Source organism: Seriola lalandi, unplaced genomic scaffold, assembly GCF_002814215.2.
Source record: "Seriola lalandi dorsalis isolate HSWRI2012SDOR001 ecotype SW California unplaced genomic scaffold, Sedor1 jcf7180002054868, whole genome shotgun sequence".
Classification (NCBI taxonomy): domain Eukaryota; kingdom Metazoa; phylum Chordata; class Actinopteri; order Carangiformes; family Carangidae; genus Seriola; species Seriola lalandi.
The window spans coordinates 254,189-274,445 of record NW_019525421.1 but is presented as its reverse complement, the minus strand read 5'-3'; the positions used below and the strand labels follow the sequence as shown (position 1 = coordinate 274,445).

At 38.1% G+C, this 20,257-nt stretch overlaps 1 protein-coding gene across 1 annotated transcript in view; it reads left to right on the top strand.

Annotated features, from left to right (window-relative positions):
* Nucleotides 1-20,257, top strand: part of thsd7aa (thrombospondin, type I, domain containing 7Aa) — a 199,347-nt gene that overhangs the window by 168,835 nt on the left and 10,255 nt on the right. Inside the window, exons 23-25 of the mRNA XM_023428180.1 lie at nt 2,287-2,460; nt 2,638-2,733; nt 9,616-9,698. Coding sequence (XP_023283948.1) covers nt 2,287-2,460; nt 2,638-2,733; nt 9,616-9,698 — 353 coding nt within the window. The remainder of the gene's footprint in view (nt 1-2,286; nt 2,461-2,637; nt 2,734-9,615; nt 9,699-20,257) is intronic.

The following is a 20,257-nucleotide window of genomic DNA, read 5'->3' as shown; positions in this document are numbered from 1 at the left end:
TATTGTTTAATGTGTTTGACTGTAAGAGGTTTAAGAGCTCCAGAGTGGCACACAATGCAAAACTGATGTTAACAGGTAGGGGGCTGAGGACAATGTAAGAAGCTTTGACAAAGTTGATGATGGATGTTTGTGACAGTCACGTTCTACAGTGTCTCTGTGAAAGCCTTTCAGTTGCTACTAAGTTTCTGAAAAAAAGAAAAACTGTGGCTGCAGTGTGTGTGCAGTCTGTGTTCAGGTGTGTATGTACATTTGTATACATATTGTACACTGTCTACTCCAGCTTGGGTCCTTTGTAGGTGTAATCAGCCCATAATCAAGTTAAATGGCTTAGTGGGGGACACAATGTCAAAGAGGACTCAGATCCAGTTCCTGCTTATTTCAATTCTAACTTTTATTTAATAGAAGTAAGACAGAGAATGTGATTTAGCACATCAGTTCTTAATTACTTGATCTTTTTTCTGTAGCTTCATGATTAATTAAACTTCAGAAATGTGCTGCTGACATCAGCCTGCCATTATAAAGGGAGCAGTGTGACCTATTTAACAAAGAATCTTCTCTTTGCTTCTGGGCAGATTATTATAATGAGATTTTGCTTTTGGTGGGAAACTATCTGAGAGCTGGTTTCATTTTCATTTTCATTTGATTTTGAGGTATGTATAACTCTTGTCAACCCACACAACGTTCTAGGGCTTATGATTGAAGCTGACATTTAAATAATATATACAGTATATATATATAAATATTTAATTTCTTTCTGATAGTTTACAAAGATCAGATTAGATCCAATGTTATTCAGTTTTCCTGTGTGTGTTTGTAATGATGTTAATCAATCTACCAACCCTCACGGTTCTTGACCCTGATTGACTGAAAGACTTTCCAATTCAAATGCTGAAAATAGACATAATTGAATTTTCTCGATCACAGGGAGAATGACACCTCATTAGAACACATCTATTTTTAAAATTTCCCTTTTTTATAAACATATTCTGTCATATTGTAGAAACTGATCTGCTCCTGCTTTAGGTTGTTGTTAATGCAAACTCAACATTTCAGTATAACCTGTAAAGCCCGATAGACCTGGTACCAGATCTGGCAGAATGGTGCGATACATAATTGCCTGTAAAAAGTTGATAGAATGCTGTGATGGTTTCTTTTTTAATGCTTCTAAAAGACAACAGTCCAAGTGTATTTAGTCCCAAGAATATTTGTTTGGCAATAATTTCAATATTTCTGTTTCGAAATAAGACACCTATCAATGTAAATGGACAGTCGAAATGAAACGCAACATTACATGTAACCCCTATAATTTTTTATTTATATATATTATTATACAATTTTGTTGTTTTTTACACACAATGGTTGTGCACAATAGTAGAATCTGGTGATGCACAGGGTAAATGAAATGGCTAAGGGTTGTATTGTGTGCACATAGCCCCCTGTAGTGGAAATCATTAGTATTTTGTACACAGTGAATGGGACTATTATTATCATGGTGTTATCCACTCTAATTTAAAATAAATTCTATGTGAGGAAAAAATAATAATTTTTCCTTTGGTATATTACAATTTACTCAGCTATAGTAACTGTCACAATATTACTGACACATGGAATACATTTTCTGAGGTCTTACCTATCTATAGTGACCAAGCTATTGCAAATGTTCCTGATGGTTGTGGAACTATTCTTAATCTATTTTAGGTATGTCTGTCTGGGCGAGGCATACTCCCCAGCATCCCTTGGGCTTAAGAGGATAATGTGCATTTCCCCAGCACAAATTCCATCAGTGCCACCACTCTGCCACTCTCACTTTCTCTTTATTTAAATTAAATTACTCAATTAACTCAAATGTAGACATATACTATTCTGTATTGTTTGAATCTTAATCATAAGCTAACCATAAACAAAGGAGAAGCAAGTGGAATCAATGAAACATTCTACAGCTTTTCCACCAGAGGGTAGCTACTCTGTACATTTCTTGGTCACAATTGTTTAAAAAAAAAAATTAAAAACAAATGTAACATTATTTGACTTTTCAATCTCTCAAATAGCGATATCGATATCAGTACCAGTCAAAGCTATATTGGTCACTACTCAGACATAACTTGAATTTTTCTCTTGATTTGAGAATTTTATCATATACATCATTGTCAGCTCTTGTCAGTTCAAAAAGATTGGTGACACATGTCTTTAATTATGGCTGCACTAAATGTATTTGCTTTTGCTTTAGCAGAAACCCTGTTACTTTAACTGCAGCACAGTAATGCTGAGCTCTTGTGTGTTCTGTAGGCGAGTGCTACCTGAAGGACTGGACTGTTTGGAGTCCATGCCAACTTAGCTGTGTGAGTGGGGATGACCTGGGTTTTGGCTCAGTCCAGGTCCGATCCAGAGCCGTGGTGGCCCAGGATCCAGATAATCTGCTGCAGTGTCCAGAACAGGAGCTAGAGGCACGGCCATGTACAGGTCAGTCCAGCAGAGTCCTGATTGTTGCAAATTGCAGTTTTACATGAGTTGCATCTGTTTATGAGAACTGTAATAAGTTTCATCTTACCTTAAACAAACTTGAAATCAAATAAAACATAATCAAAAGATATATTGCATTGTTATCGACACTGCATGTGACTTATGTTCTTCCTGCAGATGGCCAGTGTTTTGAATATAAATGGAGGACTGGACCATGGAGAGGCTCATCTCGCCAAGTGTGGTGTCAGCGTTCAGATGGACTAAATGTCACAGGTAAGCATTATGACGTGGGGATGACGTGTTTTTGTAGGCCAACTCTGAAGTTATCTTCACCCTGGTTCCCTCCGCAAAAAGACAATGGGATTTTTACAAGGACTTTTGGATTATTACAGAAAATAAACAACAGTTTATGATCCTGACAGGTTTTGTTCAGCAGGATAATCTTCACTAATGAACACCACTTTGTTATGTTTGAAGCTTAAATACAATCTGCAAAAGTAAAAAAGCCAATGTTAGGCTTAAACCAACTAAAACCACAGTCACACGACTTCAACGTCACCAGCACTAAACTTCAGCTTGTAGTAGCTCTGACCTCTTCTACATAAGCCTGTCCTCTAACAAAGTTAGTAACAGTTTTTATAAACACAACGAGCCTGTAAAGGTGGACTGTTGAGTAGATCGGTTTTCATGTTCAACGTGATAATGTTTAACGTCCCTAACAACCTCTGTAGTCTCATTTAGGCACTTGTTAGCAACTGGCCTTTTTTAACAGATGTAAAAGAAAGAAATCAGGACTGGGGTATTTACTGATGTATTTTATGTTGTAGAAGAATACGTGAAAATGTCTTGAGCTTTTGATAACACAGACCTTATTTCAGCCATCTAACCAAAAACACATTCAACAAATCCACAGACTTCAGGTATTAGGACTTATTCCTGCAGAACTCTATATGCTTCCCTCTAATTATGCCTGGTAGTATGTTGTATTTAGCTGATACACATCATTATCTGCCATAGAACCTATTACACTGTAGTATTTTTGAACATCTTTGAGGTGCCCTTTGATTTAAGGAATCATTTTCAATTTTCCTTTTATTTTTTTTATTTTTATTTTTTTTTAAGTTCTCTCTGCTACTACTACATTCACACTGCATGCAGGGGCGCCACCAGGGATTTTGGGCCCCATGAAAAAATATCACATTGGGCCCCCTCACCAAAGGCCACAAGAACCCTGTGCAACTGCTGTAACCACATCTCCAGGATCCAATCGACCCACTCAAAAGCTTTACATAACTCTACCTTTTCCGCTGTCTTGCCTCTTGTAATCAAATATTTACTGTATGACTGACAAAAATGGATGATTCACTGCGCACAAGGTGACTGATTTACCTCTTCCTTTATTAAGTCTTCATGGCTTCATCATGGAACCAAAATGAACAAGCACAAAATAAAAACAGGAATCAGTTAGGCTACATAAAATGAAAAGGTAGGGCAACTTAGCATGAATAGGAACATAAGACTCAAGAAACCCATTTTTCTAACCAAAAAAACAGCTCAACAAAATATTCAGTCTTGATTGTACACAACAAGGTTTATGGTGCACATTGACATGATCCAGCCATTCCTGTGTGACATATCTTGTTCTCAATTTGTTCAAAGCCTGTGGGCATTATGTCTGTAGTAGTATAAATAGCCATGCCATTTTACAGTTACTACTGGCCCTTGTTTAGCCTGATTCACCAAGAGCCCAGCGCCAAGCCTTTCTGCTAGCAAAGTCATCTATCAAGTCTTAGAAGTCCAGCTTTCTAGCCAACTGACTTTCAATGGACAACATGGCAAGACTGCAAAGTCTGTCCTGGGACATAGTGGACCTCAAATAGTTTTTTACAGTTTAAGCTTACTGAAAGCTCTCTCGGTTCCAGAAACGGTAACAGGCAATGTGCAAAACATACGCAACACATTGCACACCTCTCCAAATATGCTCTGCAGTTGCATCCCATGAATTGTATTCAGGAGACCAAGAGGGGACATGTTAGGGGGGAAAGTGGCAGCATACACTGTGTTCAGGTGTCTAACTTCATTTTCAAAAACAGATGTGAGATCTCTGGAATACTTCTTGATAAGTGGTTGGCACATAGAAGAGACTTTATCTTCACTAATCTGCCCAACTTTCAAAACAGCATAGAATTCTTCAGCTATTTCTGCAGTGGTGTGGAACGAAGTGTCCAGGTCACTTATGATATTGTCCATAGCAGTAAAAAACACTCTGTTCCGAAACACTGTTGCTGCACTGTCCTGAGCTGTCTCTTCTTGAGAGGTCTCATCATGGAATCTCTTCCTTTTCCTCTGACGGCTGTGTTCCTTGTTAAACTGAGGTGGAACATCCATTTGTGTAGCAACCAGTGTTGCCTCAGACAGGAGTGAGTCCCATCCATCTCTAAGAGCCTGCATCTCTTGTTTTAAGGCTGAGATATTGGCTACTTCTGTTTCAAGTGAGATTTTTCCTGAGTGGAGAATCACATTTCTGTCATCAATGCATTACAGAACTTTAAGCCAGACAGTGAGGAGGACAATAACATTGAATGACATAAAGTAGTTTTTTAGACCACTGGCTTCTGATTTGGCCTCACTGGTGAGACTGCATGTCATGAGAATACTGTCAAGGGCCTCAATGACCGAGGGTAGGTGTTGCGCTACAGGTTTAACAGCATCTATCCTTGCACTCCAGCGGGTATCAGAAAGACGATGCAAAGAGGAGCCTGTTTTCTCTTTGTAGATGGCCCATCGCTCTGGGCTGGCACTAACAAGTGCGTAAAGGCGATTGATGCAGCCAAAAAATGTTGCTACTTCTGGGCTTGACTCTGCAGCATGCACACCTACAAGGTTTAGGGTGTGGGTGGCACAAGGTGAAAATGTAGCCAGATTATTTTTCTTTAGTATTTGGGCTTGAACCCCCTTAACTTTTCCTGACATGTTCGCCCCATTGTCATATCCCTGCCCTCTGCAGTCCCCAATGTCAATCCCTTTGTCATGAAGCACATTTTCAATCATTTCTGCTATCTCACTTCCTGTCTTTTTGCGAAAGTCCTTGAATTCAAGGAACCGTTCGTTAATCTCCCAGTCATCTGTTTCTTTGTTGTAATTCACATATCTTATGAGTACAACATTTTGCTCAGTATGGGAAATGTCTAATGTGGCATCAAAGATGACTGAAAAATAAATAGAATCCTCTCTTTCCTTCAGAATTGTTTTCAAAACTCTTCTACCACAAAAATCAATGAACTCATTTTGACTGTCAGAGCTCAGGTAGTGTGTCAGCCTGGTTCCTTGTTTTTTGTCCCTGACTTTTTGCAAGTGCTCATTAAGCAGTGGGTCATAATGAGACAAAAGCTCTAGTGTGCCTAGAAAATTACCATAATGGATGTCATCTATGTCTTTGGTTTTACCCCTGAAAGGTAAATTTCTTGATGTCAAGTGCAGCGTTACATCCAGGATTCTCTGCAACATTGCTCTATTTTTTCAATTTCTGTTTGTATCTGCTTCTGCAACTTACAGTCAATGCCACTACCTGTCATCACTGACTGTTTTAAATTCTTCCATTTCAAGTAGCAGTCTCTGTGTGCTTTGTTCTTTTCATGGTCTGGGAATTTATCATACATTCAACGCCACTACACATCAGACATTTTATATCCATCTTGACTATTCAGTGCACTAAGGGATGGTCTCTTCTTCTCTTTGGAGAAAAGGACACATGGGATGCAATACAGTGCATCAGTGCTTTTTCTGTATGTCACCCAGTCTCTCTTCACTTTTTCTCTCCCATTGGCTGCCTTTGTATACTTGAGGTACTCAGGGAACGGCTTTGCCTCTGAATCATTTGGCATGTCCTGATCTTCATCTCTATTGGCCAAATTTCTTACAATACTCTCCCTTTCTGTATCCTGTAAATTTGCTGGCCACAAACCTGGGTCATTGGACTCTAACACTGCTTTAGTGGAATCCCTATCACATGAATCATCAGGTTGACTTTTAAGTTTTCCTCCATCACTTCGGGTCCCTCCATCATCTGAGCTGTCCCTCTCTCTCCCTTCTTCCTCTGCTTCCACACTTCGTCCTGACCAAACCTCACATGGAGAGGGTCCTGGCTCTGTACATAATGCATATATGTCTTATAATATACAATTTGTAATAACATCAGAATCAAAGTTACAACAGTCTTTAGAAATGAATGCACAACAGAAAAAAAGCAGAATAATGGCTGCTGTTCTGTATCACCAACACTAAATATTTGATATTTTATTGTGTTCAAGTTTATTGTATCAAGTTTATTAATTACAATTATTAAGAGGTTTTGTTTCATTTTGGTGTATTTTTTGCATATCACTGTGTTTTTGTTTTGTGTTCTAAAAGCTACTTAAACAAACTGCCCCTCGTGGGACCACACATAATTCTGTCAGCATCAAAACATCTGATTTTAAGGTATTATTTTAGTAATCTCTGCAACATTAACACAGACTAAGTCACTCAATGCTTCAACCTGCCCAGCATCCAAAACACACTATAGGCTGTTTTTGATTCATATAATTATCATTATGTGGAAAAACAATAAGTGTTTAACAGAAAAAAAATAGCCAAGTTTTCTTCTTTTGTAATATATAGAGAGCAGAAAGATAAAAATTCCTACAGACATCCTTCAATGATGCTAACTGACATGTCACGATGCTCACCTTCTTGGGGTGGTTCATTGGGTTGGGGGGAGTTGTGGGGAGACAGTGCACCTGCGGACATATCAGCTGCTGAGTCTGGTAGGGAGGGCGGGGACAAACCATTTAATAGGCTATAATTAGCTGAAACGTTCATCTTATTGTGGATATCAAACTTGCAGGTTGATTTCAACCACTCACAGACTATACCCACCTTTCCTGGAGAAAAACTGGGTGACATACTGATGCCCTTTCTTCTCTCTCTTTACTGCAGCCTTTGGCGCACTCTGTGCGGCTTCTGTGTGACTGCTAGGTGACTGCACAGCTGACTAGCGCCAATCAGGCAGGGCTGTACCATTTCATGCAGATAGGGGGGGGGGATTAATATGAATTTGCCCAAATGAAGTAGAGACCTTTGATATACATTTTATGAAGACAAAGGGACCGTTTGTTTGTCAGTCATGGGCCCTTAGAATCGTCCTAACTTTTCCCCCCTTTACAGCGCCCCTGACTGCCACAGTGAAAGGATATAGGATATATATATATATATATATATATATATATATATAGGAATAGTACATAGATAGATACATACTTTATTTATCCCTATAGGGGAAATTCATGTATATTCTGAATGAGTGTGATTTAAGATAAGAAGTAGATAATCAGCGACTGATTTCCTCAATTATTACGGATATAGCTCAGTTGCTGTCACTACTGGTCTGTAGTCTCAGATATTGTAGATGTAAATGTGACCTATATGAGTTCCTAACGTGCACTGCACAGCTCTAACACATAAAGTCTTGTGCCGTGTGTTGCAGGGTGATAATGTGAATCAGGTTACTTACAAACTGTCTCATCCAGGGTGTCAGAATACAAGAGAGCGTTTCAAGATTTTCTTGTCAGCAAGATCTAGGAAAGTGTAATCAGATGATCTTTAATCTGTAACAGCCCTACAGTTAAAGTTTAATCCCAATCTCCATCACGTCAGGGTTAAACTCTGTACCAACAACATTGTTCCTGAGTTCCACAAAGCATTTATCAGCTAGTACAAAAGATGGTCTGTCTGGAGGAATGAATTCCTTTCATAAGGGTGTCAGCTTTTTTCTGCTTTGAAAAAGCCTGGAGCCATGTCATATTTCTAGGTTAGGCCAATATATAACACAGTTCTGAGTCTGAGTGAATAAGGAATTGTACCCAGTACTCCAGATGGTGTGCCTATCTGTAAGCTGCTCTGATTGGCACACTGCATTTTTTTCCTTCTTGTAAATGTTTTCTCACAAGCAGAGGTGTTCCCCTCCATGAATATTTTACTGAGCTCGCTCCCTCAGCATGCCACCTCATAAATATTCAAGAAGCTCTGATAGATTACCATGATTTTGCAGATGTGTTTTCACTGAATGTCCTCTGGTTGGATCAGTGTCAGTTGTACTGTCTGTCTACATTATCCATCTTATTTTATTCTCAGTAGGAATATACACTGGTTACCTTACATAGTCAGCATTACCAAGTGACTTCATGATAACTAAATTGTGAATTCATAGTCAGGAGTGAAATGAGATTAAAATCAAATGTAGATCGCATTTTGTTAATTGTGTCTTCCCTCTTGTATATTTGTCACAGAGGTGCCTTCTAGATGTAAGTGACTATTCCAACATTTCATATGTTGTGAGTGCAATAGCAGTCTTGACTATTAAATCAAATGGCACTGTGGTTTGTATGATTTAAGGATAGCAGCAGGATGAGAATACAGGATATCTCTCTATGATCCAGTGTGGATAAAAGAGTGGACTCTGTAAAGGGTTCTTCTGTTTTTAGAAGAGAAAAGATTCTGTTATTTGAGAAAGGTGAGGAGGAGGAGAAGGAGGAGGAGTTAAGTAAGTGTCTGTGTGCTGCTCCAAAGGTGGCAAAATTAACCAGATGTGCATTTATCAAACCAACCAGTTAGTCCTCATCCAATGAGTGATGTGCCACTCACTCATTTGCTATAGGACAATATGCTATCTAAGTAAATTCATATTAATAATTATTCTGTATTGATTAGATCTCCATTGAGGGCATCAACATTAAATCATCATATCATGGTGAAAAGAGATTTTCTGCCATGGGTATTAAATCTCTGCATGAACATACACTCTCAGCCTTCATGCACTATCTCTGCAACAGCACGGACTAAAAATCAGCTGTTCGGACCAGTCTGGTGATTTCAGTGGAATTCTCAGTGCAGACGCAAGAGCAAAGAGAGTTGTAGCTTCTGGAATACTCACCACCTCCAGTTCAACAAACTGGAGACAGTTAGGCATCTGGGCCACATATTTTTTCCTTCAATATTGACATGACTGTAATATTGTTATTCAGCAACTACCAACAAAGGTGACTGTTTCTCACAGCTTACAATGATGGAAACACTAGCTGTTGACCTGAGTTTGACCTTTTGGCCTTTGCTCTGCAGGTGGATGCCCTGTGACTGCCAAGCCAATGGCTGACCGATCCTGTGACCCGCCCTGCACCAAACCACGTTCCCTTTGCACAGAGGTGAGTAATTGCAAATACTGAATACATTTGCGGTCTTCAGCATCCACAGTACGGCTGCTTTGCTGTTCTGAATGGAATATTTTTAGTGAAGCTGTTTGTCAGGTAATCAGTTTAATGCTTGTGAGGTGTTGGCAGATCAGTTTTATTTTCTTGGTAAAAAGTTCCAAATTATTACAGTCCAAAACTCCAAATCGAACATCCTTGTGGAATATTCTCAATTATCACACAATATAACAACTGTTTCTCTACTGGCATCTCTCAGCATCTTATGGTGTCTCTTTTCTCCTAATGTCTCTCAGAGTCTCTCAGAATCTTTTGGCATCTTCTGATGACATCTCTTGTAGTCTCTTACCATCTTTCAGAAACTCTGTCTTTTGGCTTCTCTTCGTGTCGCTTTGCACTTTCTGGCATTTCTTGGTGTCTCTCTGTCGTTTGGCATCTAAAGCTTCTCTTGCAGTCTGTTGGCATCTTTTGACAATGTTGACAGGTGTCTCAGTGGCTTAGGTATATGTAGTCTCTTGCCCTCGCTGTGTATTTTTGTCAACTCTTTTCTCTTTGTGCCTTCTGGCATCGTTTGGTGCCTCCAAGTATCTTTTAACATCTGTTGGTGTCTCTCAGCATCTCTGGTTATTTCTCCTCCAAGGTGTATTGTATTAATATTGAGACAGAACCATCCTCCCAGTGCTGACCCTCCACTTGTTTCAAGTCCAACTGTACACTAAAACAGTCAGTTTACTTAAAATGAAAAAAACAAACAGGTTTTGACTTTGGTTGCTGACTCAGTAGCCATGAGGGATATTTAACAAAGAAGCTGATGTTAGTTTCAGCTTACGTTTTGTAGAACACTAATACCAACTATCTTCATCTAAAGAGGTAAGCTCAAAAACTATTAAAAAGATTTCCATTAAATTGAATGAACTTTCCAAGACCAAAAGCAGTTCAATTAAATTTTTCTGTTCAAGATTTGCTTCTATAATATATCTTACTAATCATGCTGTCTGAAGCAGCAATTGATGCAAAAGAATATTTTATTCTTATGAGACGATTTTCTTCAATTAGATGTCCATGGCATTTAATTTGAAACTTTATTTTTTTTCATCCTTAGATTTTGATGTCAAGCCATTTGTTTTGAGAATAAATGTGAATAGCAGGGAAGAATTTTAAGTGGTACTCATGGAGAGAAGGAAGATAATCAATAATGTTTTGCTCAGCTGTCAGGCTGAATTGGGACAAGGCAGTGCACTGCTTTTTGGTCTATAGTCAGGAATATGCTGCTGATTAACAAAGTAGAGCAACTCTGCAATGTTAGTATTTGTTGCAAGTATTTGCAACAAATTATGTCTGCTACAATGTAGTGTTTATTTATATACTTTAGGTTTGTTAAGTTCACATTAACAGCCCTGTGGTTAGGTTTATGGAACGAAAACACTTTCGTTAAGGTTTGAGGCAAACACAGAAAACACATTGATAGTGAACATTTTACTCATCCGTAGAGAATCAATATGTTGTGACTTGCCAAACACAAATATGACCAACATACGCATGTTTATAAAAAATGTAATTCAGTTGCAATTATGCTTCCTACAAAATGTATTTGCTGTTGCAGTTGTATACAAACGTAATTTGTATGAGACAGGGTTGCCTGGGGCGCACTGAGCTAAAGTGCTCCAGATCTGTCCAGGCCTCTCAATCAGGCTCCTCTGCTACCTCAGGGGGCTGCTGGGGCTCAGGAGGAAGAACAGGTCGCCCACTAATCAGAGTGATGGTGGGTTGCTGCCAGGCTCCTCCAGTCTGGATGTCAAAGTGTCCTTGGGCGAGATGGCCCCTGATGTATCATCGGTGTGAGTGTGTATCATAGAAAAAGCTCTTTATAAAAGTGTGAGTGAATGGGTGAATGTGGCAATTTAGTGTAAAGCACTCTGAACGGTTAAGGTGCCATCCATTTACCATTTAAGAAAGAAGCATAACAAACTTTGCAGGGGCTGTCACAGCTCCCCTAACAGAGACCTGAGCTCCCTGAAGGCAAGGAAAGTGTGTTTTTGTGGTGATGTCTCAAACAAGTCTTAAATCATCAATCATTATCTTATTGCATAGCATTTAAAAAAAATAATTATAATTAAATTCTTGTGTCCCGTCAGCTGTAGTTTTAAGTGAGTGTGGCTCTGCAGTGGCCTGTGCAGTTGACTTTATCTTTTGTCACTGTATGTGGTACCAGCATTGTTTGTTTCTTTTTTTAACTTTCTTTTTATTGTTTTATACCTGTTATAAAATACAGAGAGTAAAGAAAAAAAAAACACAGACAAACATGGAAAAATAAATTAATCAAAAAATAACTCATTGGGTCAATGAATCACTTTGGTATCGTTTGTACATTTAAAGAGAAGGAGTCAAATTTAGGAGTTGTTCCGTTCCTTTTATGCATTTTCCTGTTAGATCCGTTTGTGTCCTTATATTTAAGAAGTGGTTCCTTTTGTATGACCATATAGTGAGCCTTGAGAGTGCATTTTAATTAAAAGTCCAAAACAGCAGTCAAAAATCCATTTGGTGATATTGTTGGTGCTCACTAGAGGGGGCTGTTGTACTCCAAAAACATACTTAAAAGGTATATGTATATAAATATATGTAAATGCATATACATACATACATATTTACATAGACACACATGTGAACACACATATACATATACACAAATATACATCCGCACCTTCATATACACACATATACTGTATATACATACCCACGTTTTTTTCATTATTCTATCAAGATTAGTCCTTTTTCTCCAATAGTTAGTCAATTTGTCCATACATAGATTCAGGGAGAAAGTTAGCTTTTCCATGTTCTATATTTCTTTTACAATTCCAGTCCATTCCCCTTTTGTTGGGGGCTCTTTGTTAGCCTTTTTGTTATAGCCTTTTTACTGGCTGTCAACATTATTTTTATCAAATACTTGGAGATATCACCAAGATATATCGTACAGAAATCATATTTAATCTCAAAACCCATTCCTGAATTAATCTTTTCTACTATTTCCAGCCAGTGGGGCCAGATAGATGGGCAGTCCCAGATAATGTGGAAATGATCCGCCTGGGAATTTCCACACTCCCTCCAGTACTGTCCACATCTTGGCTGACCTTTCTGAAATTGTTTTGTTTTCGGAGTAATGAAAAAATCAAATCATATTTTTCCATATAAATTCCCTCCAATGACCTGAACTCGAAGTGGTCAGTTCGGTTTTACAGATGTTCAGCCAATCCTCTTCTGAGATGGTTATTTTAAGTTCTTTCTCCCATTTAGATTTAATACAACGTGTGGAAATCCAATCGTGTGATTGTAAACATGAATAGATTCTGATCAGATCTGTTTACTTTTGAACTTAGATTTATATGCGTCAATCCAAATGTTAGGTCTATGATGCATTCTTCTGTTGTTTTTATATAATATTTTTTTTTGCTTTTGGCCAGTTGTCATAATATCTTTGTTTACTAAATTTAGCTTTCATCTTCTCTAGATTGTCATATATTTTGTTTAAATTTTGTTCAGTCAATTTTATCTGATCCAAAAATTGGGGGTCATTAAGTATCAATATGTGTGAGTTTTAGTTTTTTTTAGTTCATGTAATAAGTCTTATAATTGATTCTGCTTTTCCTTTTTTTAATTGAAGACCACATTATGAGTTTTCCCCTGATTACTGCTTTGGCTGTATCCCATACATTACTTGGAGATACTTCGTTATTGTCATTGTGTTCTAAGTAATCTTTACGTTCCTTTTCAATATACTTTTTACACAGGGGGTCATTTAATAAGCTAGTGATAAGACTTCATGTTGTGTTTTTAACTTCAGTGTCCAGATGTAGGGATAGATATACATCTGTGTGATCTGATAAGACTTTAACCCCTATTTCACATTTTATGATTCTTTGTCTGTCTGAATTAAACATGCAAAAATAGTTAATTTTTGAATGTACACTATGAGGATGGGAGAAAAATGTAAACTGTCTTTCTGTCCTGTGAGTTTCTCTAACCCTAACCCTCATACCTACTTTAAGAAGGAGTTTTTTTGATAGTGATTGTCTCTGGATTTATTCTTTTTGTTAATTTGTTATATTCGAGTCCTCACCACAAATGAGAACCCCCAAAGCCTCTTCAGCAATTATAACAAATATTTTCTTAATAAATATTTTATCATTACCTGGGGGTCTATACATGTTTAATAGTGTCACCAGTTTATGATCGATGTATCCCACTAAAATATATCATCCCTCTGTATCTATTATCTGTTTTGAGAGTTGGAATTATTTCTCTGAACATCTCATTCATATCCAAGCAACTTTGGTGTTGTAACTGAAATATCTCTGACAGAATCCATATTGAATGGCATCGGATCTTATGAATCGGAATTGAATGAATTTGGGAAATCGATGGCAATACATAGATCAGTGAGTGGTAATTACATTTTTTTTCTGACAATAATGGCATCTCTAACTCATTCCTCACTGCTGCAGCCTCCTGCCAGTGCAAGCAATAAGTGAAAACATCACTGGTACAGGCAGATAACACCCTCTGCTTCCAATTATCTCCTTGGTACGAGCAATTAATAATAAATACATGGCGTGTATGTGTGCATGTCTTCCTAAAGCCCCCATCTCTAGCTTGCTTCTAGCAATATATATATATATATATATATGATATAAGAAGATGTGGTGCTGAATTGCACTTGTTTGTCTCTAAGTAGATGTAAATGATCCCTCATTTCCTGCTCAGTTTTATGCTGGCAGTGATAGAGAGAGATGTGGAGGAGGGGTGGCTTGCGCGCGCACACACACACACACACACACACACACACACACACACACACACACACACACACACACACACACACACCCTGTCTGACAGAACAGACAGCAGCATCAGACCACTGTTACAGAGCTGATATTGTGATGAGACTGCACAGCTAAATCAAAGCTTTCTCAAAGGTGCTGTATGATTTAGAGGAAAAAGTTACTAACAGTTTACAGTGTAGACTTCAAGACTGTACAAAGCTTTGTCCCACACACACCAGTGTAATGCTCCACCAATTAACAAGCAGCAGCAGTTAAATGAAGCTGAAACATATAATATCCCATGAACTTTATAAATCACATGCCTTAAAAAACATTTTCCTGTTGTGGTTTTGATGACGCACCACGTGATCAGTGCTGATGGATTTGGATAGTGGACATTGTGACTCACAGACCCAAGACCCACAGGATACACTAGAGACCTGCCCAATCTGATTACACTGAGTATAATATGGACCCAGCCCAGCTTGTGTCTATGGCTGTTCTCAAAGAGTGGAGAGCCTTTAAGGCTTCTACAGTTCTATGCATCTTGACTTTGGCATCAGCTGTTTGTTAAATAATTTTTTTTTTCTGTTCACCATTTTATATATTAAATAAAGTTCAGAACAGTATATACATTTATTACATTTATTACACTAAATTTCGCCTAACAAGAAGACGTGCACAAGGACAGGACACTGTCCTACAGTTTTAACACATGATGTAAGCAGATGAAAGTAAAAACAAAGTCAGTTTACTAAGGTATGCATTGACTGCTTCCTGAAGGTGTCACACAATGTGACCAACCAGAACAGAGATACAACAAACACCAAAAATAAAGTACGGTGACATTCAGGAAGCATGAAGGTCACAGACTGGTAGATGTTAATTGTCTGAGGGTAAGAGCTACTTTAGGTGTGTGTCAGCAAGTATTTTAACAATTTTAAGTAATTTTTTAGTAATTTTCTTTCTAAATCTCTTCTTCCCTCCTTTCCCTTCCCCCTCGCTTGTTTATTCAGACAATCTATGCATTTTTCTGTATTTGTTGATTATTCATGTTCAGTTTTCGCCTGGGGGGTTGGTACCTCCCAAGGGATTGCAAGATAAATCATACGGGTTGCAAAATGATTGGGAAGAAAAGACAGAAGGCAAAGGAATCGAGGGGCAAGGGAAGAAAAACAAGAATAAAGGAAAGGAACAAATGGACAAACAAAGGGGAAAGGGGAAAGGAAAAAAACACAGGAAGAAAGAGGAAATAACCAAAAGGGAGCAATGAATAAAGAGGGTAAACAAAGAAAACAGAAGGGGGAAGAACGCAAGATGAGTAAAAAAGTGATGATATAGGAAAAAAAAGAAAGTCAAGAGGGAAATTGAGTAAAGGGGGAATTGAAGAAAAACAGAAAAAACAATGAAAGAATGAAAGAGAAACAGAGAGAGAGAAAGAGAAATTGTAAAACAGGAAAGGAACAAAAGAAAAAAGGAATAAAGTGTAGTTGGACATACCTGGCCTGGAATCAGTCACAAACAATTAAAGAAGTTCATTTTAAAGACATATATAGTTATGGACCCAAAATTGACACTGTGTTACTGTGCCCACCATCAATCTGTCAAATTGATTGTAAACAGAGAAAAAGGACCCTTCTCTCACAAACAGACTATGCTTTTAGCATGTCAGAGAGACGCTCACCCAGATCATGGGTCAAAAGCTCAGCTCCAGAGGATCATCGAATGGACACCAGGCAAAACGGAGAGCATAGGCAAAATCTGCAGTTTGAAACAATAAGACTCTGACTATTGATATTTGATTGTTTGTTATATAGGAAAAGTAACATCAAATGGACTGATTATCACATACTGGCCTCTTTGTGCCCCATGCATGAATACACACATGCACACGCGCACGCACACACACACACACAACAACAACATCCTTTCACTCTGCCCCTCTTTAGATAAGAGTCATAAACTACAACCCACATTCCAATCCTGATCTGAGGAAGAATATGAAATTAAATATCTAACTGCTCTGTAACCCATGTGATGCTTCTATGTAATAAGTAAATCCTTTACTCAAGGTAACACACATTACATGACATCCAGAATGTCTATTTTATTATGTGCCTGCAATGCAATAGCATAGCATTGAAGACATATATTATTATCCCGCGTACTTATGTTCCTGCAATGCAATAGCATTGAAGGCATATATTACTATCATCCATACTTATTATGTGCCTGCAATGCAATAGCATTGAAGGCATATATTAGTATGCCTCAGCATTCACACTATTGTTCTTAAAATCCTTATATTTAGTGTGAATGTTGAGGCAACACTCTCTTTTACTTTTATCTGAAAACATTTTTACACAGTGATTTTACTTCTTCTGATGCCTTTTCACTAATAGTTGTGACACCATTCACATGTTGACGTGCTGACATCAGTGTGGTGTCGCATTTCCAGTCTCTGGAGTTTCTGTTACTGGAAGTGTTTATTGCTGCTCTGTCTCAGCACTGTTTACGTTGCTGTTTTCTTCAAGACAGTTGTACATTTAAAGTTACACTGGTTGTTCAGTTAATATGAGCTGCTTTTTCAACTATTTAAGCATTGTGTCAGAAATCTCCTTCAGGTGTGACATTACAAGTTTTACTGGTACATTTCTTCTTTCTTAGGTTTTTTTCAGCCAATTAAGGCCATTTAGCTTTCAACAGCTTTTTCTGTTTTTCACATTGTATATTTTTTACATTTTTGTGCTGTTTGTTACACTTTCCAAGAACAACTTAAGCTTTTTTCAATCATTTCATACCATTCAACCTCCGGCTTCCAATTTTTTGTTTTTAATTTTCAGCCATTACATCAGCTACTTTAGCATTACTTCAGCAATTGCTTAGGCTACTTTAGCATTGCTTTAGCAGTTGCGTCAGCTTTTTCAGCATTGCTTCAGCAATCTCATTCAGCTTTCAGCATTCACACGCATTTTCAGCAGGAAATGCATTTTCTGGTTTCAGTTTGTCATTCTACCAGACACAGAATCACATACATACAGACAAGCAGAGAGGCACACAGACAGATAGACAGGCAGACAGGCAGATAGATAGACAGCTCTGTCTCTTCCAGCTGCACACAGGTGATGCTTGTAGTAATTATCTGGTGCATGCTCAGGCTCCAAAATGCCTAACTGCAATTAATTGGTTGATTTTGTTGCTGTTCTCACCCGGGAACTGATATATCTGGTAACCTAAAGGTGTTCTTTGATTTAATAGTTTTATCATTTATTATTATTATTATCACCCTATAACATGTTTTACCCCTGCCTGTAATGCAGTTTACTCAGAAACATTTTAACTGACTTACTTTGTTCTTTTATCTGAGAAAATGTTTACACCGGGATTTTACTTCTACTGATGCCTTTTCACTAATAGTAGTGACGCATTTCACATGTTGATGTGTTGACGTCAGTGTGGTGTCCCATTTCCAGTCAGTTTCTGTTATTGGTAGAGTTTACTGCTGCTCTGTCTGAACACTGTTTTCTTCGTCACAGTGTCCGATTACCTGCTGTACTAGTACTAGTTTCACTAGTTCTGTTCCAGCGCTCAGAGCTCGGTGCTCCTTTAGTGACTTTCATTAACTTCATTAACTTGTTTACATGCTGTTCAGATCTGCTATTTACTTTAGTTTAGCAGTAAGCACTAGCTTCTCTCTCTCTCTCTCTCTCCCTATCTCTTGCTTGCTCACTGTGGTGTTGTTGTAACTTCAGTGTAGAGGATTGTGATGTTTATTACATCTTCAGCAAGGTCTGCTGTCTTACTTTAGGCACAGCTCCACTCGCTAACCCGGAGCTAACTGTGCACTTTAACTGCCATCCCTGAAAATTATCCTCAAAATAAGTCAGACAAACTCTTTAAACTTTTTAAATGCCACAATTTCCAACCTTTATTGACAATTTTTATATCAAAAATGTAAACATTTTTTGTCCTGTATCACCCAGTTTTGGTCTCATTGTGACATATTTCATGGTTTTTGAGGAAATCCCCCCAAAGTGCAGAGAGGGCTGTCCAAAGCTAACACAGACGTCGATGTTTAACTGAGCTCTCGACAGAGTTGGGGGTAGTTTCAGGTACATATATAATATATCAATCTCAAAAGTTCAGTCTTTTCATTGGGATTTGGAGTTTTCCCTGTTTGATCCAATTTTCAAACACAAGTTTGATCTTAAAAGCTATCGTCTGCCTAGGCCGGGGATTGTGCCACTTACTGAAAATAAGAAGTATCGCTTGTATGACAATCATTTAATTTACATAACATTTTGATTGTGTGGTCTGATACAGAGCCTCATGTGTACCTATTGTGTGGTCCTTGTCTCCACCTAGTGGTCACAATTAAGAATGCACATAAAAATGCTGTACATCTTTTCTGCTAGCACATGGTCTGTGCAATAAACCCATGACCGCAGTGTCCAGCAGTCGTTACAATGTGCGACTGCTTCAAGTGGCATGCTGCAAGCCCTCCAAGGTGTGCAGGGCCTGCTGAACACTGCTTGCAGCTTTAATATTGTGATTAATTTCAGGTTTTGAAGGATGTAAAATTAAATCCACATTTGTATTGTTCCTGTCTGTCATTATTAGTGTGATTAGGTTTATATGTTGTTTCATTTAATGTTTATGGTCATGGTTCAAGATGGATGTGCGATTTTATAGGTAAACTCTAGAACTAAACAGTGGAAAATTATTCCCATCTCCAAGTTGAAACAAAAGAGAAGACAGGTGACACCCCTTAACTGTACGCCAGCCCCCAGGGGATAAAATAGTAGTGGTCAATTCACACATAGCTCTTAGCTCCCAGCTCTTTGCTACTTGCTTTTAGCCATTTTGCACTTTCTCCTTCGTCGCTTGGATGCGTTCTTTGTTCTTTCTTTGCCATGTGCTCCAAGGAACGTTTCCTTTGTCAAGCATGATCTCCTATTTCTATAAGCCAAGTCAAATCCAACTGAACCAAAAAAACAGAAGTAAATCAGAGTAATTTGTACTTTTCGTAACTTTTAAATTATTATCACGTTTTAATTTTGAAGATTTTTGACAGTTATCTGGTCAATGCCAGTCTCCTTTAAAGTTATCCAGCATGCATTAGAGTTTAATTAACATCAACCCGCAAGAGAAGCCAACGACCGCCTGCAGAGAAGCCTAGAAGAAATCAAGAGTGCCTGAGACAGAAAGTCTACTGGCAACTGACAATGCCTACTGGTTGTGTTCTTTTGAAGTAGAGACTGGAGATCCATTTAATCGAGAGGTCACGGCTTCTGATATGAGATTGTTCACATTAATCAATTAAGTAACTCATTGTTGTCCTCCCTGAGAACTGGTGCCCACTGATCAACAAGAGCACATTCTAAACTGTGGTGTTCACACTACAAAAGGGAGGAAGTAAGAGCAGAACACAATATGACAAACTAGAATCAAAAGAGAATAAATCCTGTTCTGTACATTTACCAATCACCACTTCACCTGACTGTGGGGTTTTACTACAAATACAAACTAGAAATTATATCTTTCATGTTTGCTCTTTTGTGCATGTAGTGTATTCTGTAGTTCTTTTTAAATCAAAGAAAGAAGAAAGAAAGAAGGGGAGGAAGCCTAAATCCCAAAGTAAGCCATCCGTGACGATTCCTTTAAGGGTTTATAATGCAAGGTTTCTTACTAAATTTGAAAAACATGTTTTAATATGCATAAACAATTAAAAAAAATACA